The 12,500-nt window shown below is 51.2% G+C and overlaps 3 protein-coding genes across 3 annotated transcripts in view; all 3 read right to left on the reverse strand.

Moving 5' to 3' along the window:
* Positions 1–3,163: 3,163 nt before the first annotated feature.
* LOC311113706 (histone H3.2) lies at positions 3,164–3,574 on the reverse strand (the record flags this gene model as incomplete). Its single annotated transcript, XM_084157007.1, has 1 exon — positions 3,164–3,574. The coding sequence occupies one exon, from the start codon at positions 3,572–3,574 to the stop codon at positions 3,164–3,166; it is 411 nt and encodes a 136-aa protein (XP_084013133.1).
* A 478-nt stretch (positions 3,575–4,052) lies between these two features.
* Positions 4,053–10,858, reverse strand: LOC311113400 (histone H2A-like; the record flags this gene model as incomplete). The annotated part of the gene is made up of 2 exons (XM_084156611.1): positions 4,053–4,415; positions 10,835–10,858. 2 exons carry the CDS (start codon positions 10,856–10,858, stop codon positions 4,053–4,055), a joined length of 387 nt encoding a protein of 128 aa, XP_084012737.1.
* Positions 10,859–11,985: 1,127 nt separating this feature from the next.
* LOC311113285 (histone H1-like) overlaps positions 11,986–12,500 on the reverse strand; it is a gene marked incomplete at both ends in the record, with an annotated part of 624 nt that continues 109 nt past the window's right edge. The window contains one exon of the mRNA XM_084156504.1: positions 11,986–12,500. This exon is cut by the window's right edge and continues 109 nt beyond it. Within this exon, the coding sequence (XP_084012630.1) occupies positions 11,986–12,500 (515 nt within the window).

The raw sequence follows: 12,500 nt of genomic DNA on the forward strand, positions 1-12,500 counted from the left end.
TGCCACTGTCAGATATAGGCCTCCCTCTGTGCGCTAAAAGTGGACGGGACATTAGAATCCTCTAATTAATACTCCCTGTCCACTCGAAGTGGCTCATACTTTCTTACTAAATTGCATACTAAACATTTGTTGTTATATATAACACTACATGGAATGGGCCCATTTTAAGCGGATGTGGGTGGCTCTTAAAAGAGCCTTTGGGTTCGAGTCGGGGTGTTGAGGTTCCGAAGAGAGTGGGTTTAACCGCCGAAACCGTACAGGGTGCGTCCCTGACGTTTCAGAGCGTAGACCACGTCCATGGCGGTAACGGTCTTCCTCTTGGCGTGCTCGGTGTAGGTGACTGCGTCACGGATCACGTTCTCCAGGAACACCTTCAGGACACCGCGGGTCTCCTCGTAGATCAGACCGGAAATACGCTTCACGCCGCCGCGGCGAGCCAGACGGCGGATAGCGGGTTTGGTGATTCCCTGGATGTTATCGCGGAGAACTTTGCGGTGACGCTTGGCGCCTCCTTTTCCGAGTCCCTTGCCGCCTTTGCCTCTTCCGGACATGGTGTGTTCGCTAGTTGAGTTCAAGTGAATGAATGATTTCAGCGCCGGTGCGCGGTGCGCTATTATCTGCGTTTGGTCGACCTGATTGAGGCCGGCGGCACAGAAAGCGCGCCTCTGTTATATGTTCGGAGGCGTTGCAAAGGGGAGGGCGCTCGTTCTAGGGGACTAGGGAGGAGCGATTTCAAAGATGACGTGAAAGCAACTAACGTGCGCGGGAAACATACTCAAATACTGATATAGGCTATGTGGAACACAAGGCCAAACTGTGACAACTGGGAGATCAGCTAGTACACTGTGTCCCTCTCCTCATATTGTTGTTGTTGTTGTTGTTGTTGTTGTTGTTGTTGCACCTGATTCTACTCATTGAGGACTTGGTAATTTAGGTGACAGGTTGTTCAATCAGCTGTGGCTGTCCAGGCCTACAAGAAAAATGGGTCCTGTTGGGGGTAGCCTACTCTACCGCTGGAGTTGGGAAACACTGAAATGGAAGGGGGACACGCAGTGAGCAAAACTCCTAACCACATAAAAACACAGACACTTGAGATCATTAAGAGCTATAAGGAGTCCATCAACTACCTGGTCAGTCAAGTCATATAGGGGGGGATTTCATGGCCACCTGCTGGAGCAGAAGTCATGTTTGCCAACACTGGCCTTAAAATCATTAAATTTAGGAGCTATAAGGAGTCCATCAACTAACTGGTCAGTCAAGTCATATAGGGAGGGATGTCATGGCCACCTGCTGGAGCACAAGTAATGTTTGCCAACACTGGCCTTAAAATCATTAGGAGCTATAAGGAATAAATCAACTCATCATTCAAGTCATATAGGGAGGGATCTTAGCACCACCTGCTGGATCAGAAGTACCCTTCACCGTAGGCACAAGAGAGCCATCATCTCTCAACCGGTGCAATTTCCATAAGTATGTGGTAATAAAACAAACAACGACAGCTCCTCATATAGGCAGTGGTTTCACACATTTTTCTCCAAGATGTTCAAACGTTCATAGATGACCAGCAGGGTCAAATAATAAGCACAGTGGTTGTAGAGGTTGCAACAGGTCAGTCAGTACATCAGGAGTAAATGTCACTTGTTGTTAGTGTTGTAGTTCCTATTTCTACGGTGTTGCCTACCTGCAGCAATCATGATTTACCTGCAGTGTTGATTGCAATTACGTAATTTGTCAACTCATAATAACAGATGTTTTGCAAACCGTTGATGTTTAAATAAATGGATTCCCGGTGTCCGGATACCTTTTCTCTTAAGGGATGTGATTGAGTGAATCCAAAGTAAGTTGGTCTAAATACATAATAGGATGAATCATTCAGGTAAAATAACACAATGTCTATTTGAGTCGAATCAACGTAATATAATCCTTTTTACGTCTCTATCATCTTTACTCAATGTATTGGACCACATCAACTCAACTTACTCAAGCTTATCTACTCATAAAAACAAGCAAAAAGATCTACTCAACAATATGACGTGTGCTTTTGTTGACTGTAATAGCTTGAGTACATTCCACAAAGTCATTTTTTACAGTGTATCTAAAGACACGTTTGTTGTGGTGATGCACTTTTTCTTTGACGTTGAACTTGCATTGAACAGACAAATCCATTTCGTTACAACCCTTTTGTAGTATGACTTAGGAATATTTGTTGATGATCCTAATGTCTATGCGTGAATAGTGATTGGTTGTTGGTGAAATATTGCTGAGAACCCATCATTTCCTGGCCTTTTTTCACTATTGAGCTATTTTGAAACATTTGTTTTGCTATTGGATTCATAATGGTGACCTGGGACAAGTAATTAGTGAAACCAGAGTTCAGCAGTTGCCATTAAAGCGATCGAACCAAGTCATCCTAATAGGCTAGTATTAGCCTAAAGCAGGGTTTCCCAAACTCGGGCCACATTTTGGGAGTTTTTGCCCTAGCACTACACAGCTGATTCAAATAATCAACTCATCATCATCAAGCTGGGAGTATTAGAATCAGTTGTGGAGTGCTAGGGCAAAACGCAAAACGCGCACCCCTTGTGGACCCCAGGACCGCGTTTGGGAAACGCTGGCCTAAAGAGCAAATGCTGAAAGGGACTCACCATGAGGTGCAGTACCCACATTTAACCACAAGATGGCCTCCGTGCTCCATTGTAAAGTTTGGGCCTCTGCATGAGTCTCTCAGCAGCACTGCAACATGGGACTTTCAAAGTAAGTTGGCATGCAATGTTTTTTCTGGACTGCATGCAAGGCTATTATTACACACAACTAATAGTGTCAATTATTCATCTGAACACAATTCTTGTTACTATTCGGCCTATATTATCACTCGTTTCTTTTTCCCCTCCTTTGTAAAGCATTTTACTGTGTTACTATATAGTTCAAAGGAAGTGGATGATGCCAGATGGTTGTGTATATACACACACACAAACATTGAAGCTAGACTTCAGGCAACTAAAAAGGTGCAATACGTAGCTTTTAGACGTGTTAGTGAACAACATACATGGTGGCTAATGTAGAGGTGCGTGTATACATGGAACAATTGTGCCTTTTTGATGGAAATATGGAGGTGGCTCTTAAAAGAGCCTTTGGGGGATATTCGAGTTCAGGTCATCCTCATTTATGCGCGCTCTCCGCGAATACGGCGGGCCAGCTGGATGTCCTTGGGCATGATGGTCACCCGCTTGGCGTGGATGGCGCACAGGTTGGTGTCCTCGAACAGGCCGACCAGGTAAGCCTCGCTAGCCTCCTGTAGGGCCATCACGGCGGAGCTCTGGAAGCGCAGGTCGGTCTTGAAGTCCTGGGCGATTTCTCGCACCAGGCGCTGGAAGGGCAGCTTGCGGATGAGTAGCTCAGTGGACTTCTGGTAACGACGGATCTCTCTCAGAGCCACGGTGCCGGGCCTGTAACGGTGAGGCTTCTTCACACCGCCGGTGGCCGGGGCACTCTTGCGAGCAGCCTTAGTGGCGAGCTGCTTCCTGGGGGCTTTGCCACCGGTGGATTTGCGAGCGGTTTGCTTGGTTCTGGCCATGGCGCTGCTCTGACAGTCGGGAGTATAGCCTCGAAATGCCTATGTGAAGTTTATAAAGCCGGCAGTGGCGCCTGCTGATTGGACACCATCTCCCCACCACCCCGATTGGCCCGTTTCGCAGGCCTCCTCCGTTGGCCATTGGACGGGAGGCCCGGCCTCTCCAAAACTCAAACTCCCGGTGCGCGCGCAATAGGACGCCGCCGGCCCTTTACGCGCAATAATAGTCGCCAAAGTCAAGAGTGACAGCTTATAGGCACGTATCATCTAATGCTAGCCTGCTATGGCAAATGAGGCCAAGTAGGTGTTGTTGTTCATGCAAGGCCTCATGTGGGCACAGAATGTCGAAATAGTTGTGTATACACCCACTCAATGTATTGCGGTCATAGAAAGGTACTTTGCGCTTTTGGAGAGCTAGGTGGTTGGCTCTTAAAAGAGCCTTTGGGGGTTGAGTAGTCAAGTTGAAGTCGCAGTAGCGAATTTACTTGGCTTTGACTGCCTTCTCGGTCTTCTTGGGGAGTAGGACTGCCTGGATGTTGGGCAGCACACCACCCTGAGCGATGGTCACACCGCCGAGCAGTTTGTTCAGCTCCTCGTCGTTACGGACGGCCAGTTGCAGGTGACGGGGGATGATACGAGTCTTCTTGTTGTCACGGGCAGCGTTGCCGGCCAACTCCAGGATCTCAGCAGTCAGGTACTCGAGTACGGCGGCCAGGTAGACTGGTGCGCCAGCGCCCACACGCTCGGCGTAGTTGCCTTTGCGCAGCAGCCTGTGCACACGGCCCACGGGGAACTGGAGGCCAGCACGGGATGAACGATTAGTTACCGGAGTGTAACTCCAGTTCTATGAGTGGAGCGGAGCCCCATAGGGGAGCTATGCTCCTAGTGGTTTACCCTCTGCCCTAAGGCAGATGCAGCCTGAAGCAAAATTATGCACACACCTACAGCCAATAGGAGTACAGGTGTCCCTATATAAGGAACCCCGTTCCCTCAATCTGCCTCCCGAGATATTATCTTCAGCGAGACTAGAGAGGGTCGGTAGGGCCTTAAGTCCTATGGGGCTCCGCTCCACTCATAGAACTGGAGTTACACTCCGGTAACTAATCGTTCTATATCGTGGAGCTCCGCCCCATAGGGGAGCTATGCTCCTAGTGGTTTAAGGCGGAGCGAAACGCTCCAAAATGTACTCCCTGCCGAGCCTAACACTTCCCATTAAAAAATGAAAAGGTCAAGCCCAGCAATGGCTGCAACCAATTCCCGCAGTACTGCGACTAAAAACCCATCAGGGCGTCACAATATACCGCGTCATCGGTTATAGACCCGCCCCATCTAGCTCAATGACAATGTCAATGGCTATTGGGCAGATCAATAGAATAGACGCCGTGCTAATCTGACTAGCAGATAGCCGTGCCTCAATATTCTATGGAACAAAATATACCAGTCATACTAAACTGAACCTCAGATAGATGACCTCACATTCTATCCACTCAATACATGTTTCTATATGCTGACACTGTCAGCCAGGAGACATGCCACAGAATATGCTCTTCATCCGAAGCGGACCTGATAGAGACCAGTCTATCATCCTGCTTCTCCCTCCTCTACCTCAAGATTCCCCTTCAGCTGTGCTGAGTGCAATCGAGATTGGAGTTTAAAAGGCTTATTCTTGACATAAGTCTTCCTAACCAGAGCGGACCTGATTGGAACCTGTCCAAGGTCCTGCTCTGTCCTCCTTTTCTAGCTCAAGAACGCCTTTCAGCTCTGCTGAAATTCGATCGAACAAAAGAGTTAGAAAACATGTCCATAATATGTTACTTCTAATAAAAGCGGACTTATGAACTTATTCACAATCCTGCTTTCTTTCTCTATTCTGCTCATGATCTCCCTTCAGCCACGCTGAGTACAGACCGAGCCAAAGAGTTAGAAGACATATCCAACAGATAGAAAACGGATAAAAGGAGACGGTGTCGACCATGACGCTGCTCTACAAATATCCTCTACCTCTGTTCCTCTGAAAAGAGCAGTAGAAGCTGCTACTCCACGAGTGGAGTGCGCTCTAATACCCTGAGGCGGTTGTTGCCCCGCCGCCTCGTACGCCGTCTCAATGCCTTCACAAAGCCAATGAGACAAACGCTGTTTTGAAAGTGGTCTACCCAATGCAGCCGCACCGTGACACACAAACAGCTGAGGCGATGACCTAACCGCCGCTGTGCGCCTAACGTAACACGCCAAAGCGCGTACTGGGCACAGACAGTGAAGCTTTTCCTCACTCCTCTCCCCATGGGGAAGGGGATGAAAAGCCCACAATTCCACGATCTGCGATCTATATGCACTGTTAATAACCTTCGGCACAAATGCCGGGTTAGGACGTAACACCGCTCTGCTCAAATCGCCATTAATGGCAAGGCAGTCGGGTCTCGTCGACAGTGCACACAAATCGCTGACTCGTTTAGCAGTAGTCAAGGTGAGCAACAGCGCCGTCTTGATAGACAGCATCTTGAGGGGTATTTGATTCAATGGCTCGAACGGCGACTTACATAGCGCTTCGAGAACCAATGCCAAATCCCACTTGGGCAGCGTAGCTCTAGGTCTTGGCCTAAGCCGTTGCGTTCCCAATAGGAAACGTTTCACTAAAGGGTGACTGAAAACACTTTTTCCGTTAAAACCTTCATGACCAGCTGAAATTGCCGCTGCAAACACTCGAATAGTGGAGGGCGATTTCTGCTTATCAAACATAGACTGTAGGAATGAGAGCACACTCTCTACCTGACAGCTCATGGGGTCCACGTCCTGTGTATCACACCATCGTGAGAAAACGTTCCATCTGCTGGTATACACCCTAGAAGTGGAACCGGCTCTTGCGCCCTGTATTGTTCTGATCACTGCATCAGACAACCCACGGCGCTTTAACCTGTCCCATTCAGGAACCAAGCCTTCAGTGGTTGGCCGATTATGGGCCATTGCCCTATCGAGCCTCCCGCCTGAGTCAACGCGTCTCGTTGATGTGGAATTGGCCAGGGTGGCGCAATCAACATCTGACTCATCTCTGCAAACCACGGAGCCCCCGGGCGATCGGGCGCTATCAGTATCACTGACAGCTCCTCTGACCTCACCCTGGCTAGCAGTGGGAGAATGCAAGACAGCGGAGGGAATGCATACAGGAGAACTTTCGGCCACAGGTAGTGCGCGAATGCGTCTCTTCCCAATGGCGGTTCGTCCTGGTTTCTCAGAGAGAACCATAGGGGACACTGCGCGTTCACACGTGACGCGGACAGGTCCACCTCGGCTCTCCCGAATTGTTCCCAAATCTGTAGAACAATGTCCGGGTGCAGACACCACTCGTCGTCTCGAGGACCCCCTCTTGACATGAGGTCTGCCCCTACGTTCAAGTAGCCCGGAATGTGTGCTGCTCTCAACGAGCGAAGGTGCTTGTGAGCCCACAGCCACAATTCCACTGCCGCCCGATGAAGGGCAGGAGACCTGACCCCTCCCTGGCGGTTTATGTGAGCTACTGTGGTTCGGTTGTCTGACCAGACCAACACATCGCGACCCCGAAGGGTAGACGCGAAGTGGGTCAAGACCAGTCGCACCGTTTCCAACTCTAGGAGGTTGATGTGACGACCTGATTGAGGCCATGCACCTCCTATCGCTTGAGACTGACATGTCCCTCCCCATCCAGTCAGAGAGGCATCTGTAAACACTGGAATGTAGGATGACACCTTGCCCATCGGGACTCCGTGCGTGAGAACGCACGGGTTCCGCCAATAGTCCAGGTCTGCTCTTAGCGAGAGAGGAACCACCACCAACCGATGACGTTGACGCACTGGGTCTAGTCTTAGTTGGGCGAACCACCGCTGTGCTTTGCGCATGTGCAGAAGCCCTAGCGGGACCACAGAGTGGGCTGCCGACATGAGACCCAAAAGTGACATGATCGATAGCGCCGTTACTGTGTGATTCGGACGACACTTCCTCAGGGCTAGTAACAATGCTGCCCTTCGAGGGTCCGAAATTCGCGCCCTCATCATTACAGTGTCTAGCTGTAGTCCCAGGTAGACAATCTGATGACTGGGCCAGGGTGCGCTCTTTTTCCAATTCACAGCAAACCCCAGACGCGTGAGATGAATCACTGTCTGTGTCGTGTGTGTGAACGCCAGCTCTGCTGACGGGGCGAGAATCAGCAGGTCGTCTAGGTAGGCTAATAGCCTTATCCCTTGACGACGCAGCGGTTCCAATGCCGCCTCCACACATTTGGAAAACGTTCGAGGTGCCAGGGCGTACCCAAACGGCATCCTCGTGAACTCTTACGCCACCCCTTGAAAGGCGAACCGCAGAAACTTTCTGTGGCGCGATTGTATCGGCACATGAAAGTACGCGTCCTTTAGGTCTATGCTTGTACAAAAATCTCCCTTCTGAACACATTCCAGTAGGCGTTTTGTCGTCAGCATTCGGAAGGGCCGTTTGGTTATGCTCTCGTTGAGAATGCGTAAATCCAAAATCGGCCTCACTCCCCCCGTCTTTTTTGGCACTAGGAAATAGGGCGAGTAAAGCCCCTTGTTCCTTTGCTCTCGGGGAACTACTGTGACCGCCTCCTTCGCCAAAAGTTCCGTAATCTCTGATCTCAGAGCGGCTACTTTGTCTGGCGTTTTCATCACCGTTTCCACCACTCCCTTGAACGGGGGTGGGGTCCGATGGAATTGGAGGGCATAACCCTTCTCTAACGTCTGTTCTAGCCAGCGTGAGAGGGTACAGCTTCGACGCCACTGCCAGCAATGCAGAGACAGCGGGTGCGCACGAAGCTGTGGTGCGTCCAGTAGGAAGGACCTGTATTCCTCTATGGCCCTCGCCGCCGCTATTCCCCAGCACTGGGTTGGTGGAATAGCCCAAGTCGGGCCCCCCTTGAAAGGGAGAGGATACGTCAGCTCGTTCTGGGTGAGTCGGGGGCTTTGATACGTTGGTTACGACCGTAACTCCAGTAATCTTGCCCTCCAGGAACGCAGCACGGGTCTGAACTGCGCTGTCTGAGGTACTGGCCTGAGACAGAGCGCTCTGCCCGGAAAGCGATTGCGTCATCATGTCATTGTCTGACTGAGACTGCCGCTTAACATGAGACTCATCCTTTACAGAATTCAATAGAATCTGAAAGGTGTGATCTCTGACTGACACCACACGGTGGTGCCACAATGCCTCTTTACTGGTCTTAGGCGACTGTTCAACGACACACTCAATATGTGGTGAGCTGCGCTCATAGCCATGGGCATTGACACGTTCAGAATAATTCGGAGGCGTCCATACCTTGGTTATACCTGTAACCCTGGTATTCCCGCTCTCCGTGAACGTCGCACGGGTCTGATCTGCGCTGACTGAGGCATTAGCCTGCAGCAAGGCGTCATTCCCGGCTAGCGGCTGCGTCTTCATGTCACATTGGGACAGAGACAGCTGCCTGCTGAATGTGAGGTATCCTGAGATAAGCCAAGACGGTGTCTTGGTATCTTTCCTCCCTTCACCTCCTGTGTGCGTTCAGCTCTGCACCTCTGGTGGGCTGAACTACGCTCAGTGTGGTGAGTATTAGCGCGTTCAGAAAGAAGTGGGGGCGCCGATACACTGGGAAACTTCGTCACCGTGGTAATCGGGCCCTCCGTGAACGCAGCATGGGTCTGAATCGCACTAACCGAGACCTTAGTCTGCGATAGTGCGCCATCCCCAACTAGCGGCTGCGTCATCATGTCTCCTGACTGAGACTGCAGCCTGCTATGAGAGGCACTCACTACAGTACTCCTTGGAGTCTGTAATGTGAGTTCTCTTTGAGATAAACCAAGACGGCGTCTAGGTATTATTCCTCCTTTCACCTCCTGTGTGCGTTCAGCTCTGCACCCCTGGTGGGCTGAACTACACTCAGTGTGGTGAGCCTGGGCGCGTTCAGGAAAAGGTGGGGGCGCCGATACACTGGGCACCTTCGTGACCGTGGTAATCGGGCCCTTCTTGAACGCAGCATGGGTCTGGGTCGTACTAACAGAGACCTTAGTCTGTGATAGTGCGCCACCCCCAATGTGGTTATTATCAGCGCAGCGCGTTCTGAGAGAAACGGGGGCGCCGATACGTGGTTACGCCCGTAACCGTAGTAATCAGGCCCTCCGTGAACGCAGCACGGGTCTGAACTGCACTGACTGAGGCGTTAGCCTGAGACAGAGCGCCGTCCCGGATAGCGGTCGCGTCATCATGCCATTATCTGGCTGAGACTGCAGCCTGCTATGTGAGACACTCACTACGGCACTCCTAGGAGTCTGTAAAGTGAGGTCCTATAAGGTACACTTAATACCTTTTATATACCTGCCTTATGTGTGCATTCAGCAACGCACCATGGTGGGCTGAGCTGCACTCATAGTGGTAAGAGAGAGAGCGAGAGTGAGGAAGGTCGAACGCTCTCGGATGTATTATGGAAAAGGGGGCTCTTTCTTGACAGTGTCAAGTAGAGCCAACTCTTTATTACACACATCAACAAAAAACATTCTCCTCCATACACTCAACGGTAGAGTGGGGGGGGACAGTGGGCTCGGTCACAGCAGGCGCTGTGCCGTCTTCCGTTCTCTCCCCCTCGCCTGTCATAAACGGCGTCTCTTCTGGCCGCCCTTCGGGTGATGCCAGGATGACGCTTTAATGACCTCTCTCGCCGGCACCTCTGGCGCTGCAGGGGGGGGGCGAGGCCCGCTCCCTTGCTGCTGGAGGCCGCCGTCTGACGCCAAGCTGTAGCGAGAGTAACGGCCGCCCTTCCTCATATCCACTTCCGGGTTGGAGGGAATGGGGGGCAGCTTAATCTCCCGCTGTTTAGCAGCCCACTCAATGAGACCTGAGAATTCAGGCACAGAGAGGCTGTGGCGTCATCATCCAGGGATGTAATGACCTCACAATTTCCCGAAGGAAAAGGGGTGTTAAACATCTGGGTCAGTGTAATGAATTGTTCCAATAGAATATTCATTTCTTCCCCAATAGCCCTGTCATCTCCTGAGTCAGTGCCCTCAGATGATGCCTCAGCTGAGACTAACACTGATAGCACATCCTCAAGAGGAATATCCTCCCTAAAAATGCCCAATGCTGCTTCCACTCCTTCAAAAAAGGAGGGCGCAGCTGGCGCATAGTGGGGGATTGATGAAGCTGTCCCTGGCGTGCTGTGCCTCTCAACCCACGAAACAGTGTCGGGGGGGGTCGACAGCCGCCAAGGGGAACAGCGACATTGAGCTCTGAAAAGAGCTTTTGTTAAATGCTTACCTTGGATAAGCTAGGTGTGCTCATTGTAGGAAGACGTTGATGGCTGGATATCAACGACGAGATCTTCCTGAGTCTTCTATGGCTTCTTCAATTCTAGTCCAGTCGCTGAAGATAATGGGAGGCAGATTGAGGGAACGGGGTTCCTTATATAGGGACACCTGTACTCCTATTGGCTGTAGGTGTGTGCATAATTTTGCTTCAGGCTGCATCTGCCTTAGGGCAGAGGGTAAACCACTAGGAGCATAGCTCCCCTATGGGGCGGAGCTCCACGATATAGAACGGGTCTTTGCCTTCGCCCTGGCCTTGCCTCCGGTTTTGCCTCTTCCGCTCATATTGGTAGCTTGAGAAAGTCACAGAAAGTCTGAATGAGCCGCTCGCCACTTCGAGAGCCGTACATATACCTCGCCACAAGAGGCAACGATTGGCCACCGGGCCGGTGTGGCCTTATCCAATTGGAGCGAGGGACAGACAGATGGACAGACAGACAGCCCTAAGCCGGTTCCCACCCACAGGCAGCGAGTGAGAGGCTACTTTGTTTCCCTCCGACTTTGTTACTTTGTGTCATTTCGCGTGAGCGCCAAAATGTCCGAAATGACATCCACACATTATTTCTCTCCAAATGGGAAACAAACAGCTGGTGAGGGTGCACTCTTGAGTTTGAAATCGAAGCCACTATAGTATTGTTATTGTTATTACATGGCACTTGTAACACATCACAGCAGCCTGCCTCTGAACGGGAATAGCCCAGTGGCTCATATATAAAAATGGCTGTTGAGGGTGCACTCGTGAGTTTCAATTCGAAGCCACTATAGTATTGTTATTGTTATTACATGGCACTTGTAACACATCACAGCAGCCTGCCTCTGAACGGGAATAGCCCAGTGGCTCATATATAAAAATGGCTGGTGAGGGTGCACTCGTGAGGTCGAATTTCTGAGCCATTTTGGCCCTCTATTATATGCCTCTCCCTTCGCACACACCCAGAGTGGGACAATGTTGTGTGCGTAAAAGTAGCCTAGTGTGCGTAATTTCTTTTCCACGACAGGTAGTACATGGAAATCAATGCGCTTTCTATGGAAAGAGGTGGGTGGCTCTTAAAAGAGCCTTTTGTGGTACAACATGTATCGAGTAGAACACTGTTTGTAATAGGTTTACTTCTTCTTGGGGGCTGCCTTCTTGGCCTTGGCTGCCTTGGGCTTGGCGGCTTTGGGCTTGGCTGCCTTTGTAGCCTTCTTGGGGCTCTTGGCTGCCTTCTTGGCCGCTGCGGCGGGCTTCTTCACCTTCTTGGGGCTCTTGGCGGCCTTTTTGGGTGTAGCGGGCTTCTTGGCCTTCTTGGGGGACTTCTTTGCGGCGACGGCCTTCTTGGCTGCTACCTTCTTGGGCTTCTTCGCCGCGGCGGGCTTCTTGGCGGCCACCTTCTTTACTTTGGGGACTGCGGCTTTCTTGGCGGGCTTCTTCGCCTCGACGGCTTTCTTGTTGAGCTTGAAGGAGCCGGATGCACCGGTGCCCTTGGTCTGGACCAGGGTACCCTTGGTGACGAGGCTCTTGACTGCGATCTTGACGCGGGAGTTGTTCTTCTCCACGTCGTAGCCGCCTGCCGCCAGCGTCTTCTTGAGTGCGGCCAGGGACACGCCGCTCCTCTCCTTGGAAGCGGTCACAGCCTTGA

This window comes from Coregonus lavaretus (genome assembly GCF_964263955.1).
Source record: "Coregonus lavaretus genome assembly, chromosome: 40".
Lineage (NCBI taxonomy): Eukaryota > Metazoa > Chordata > Actinopteri > Salmoniformes > Salmonidae > Coregonus > Coregonus lavaretus.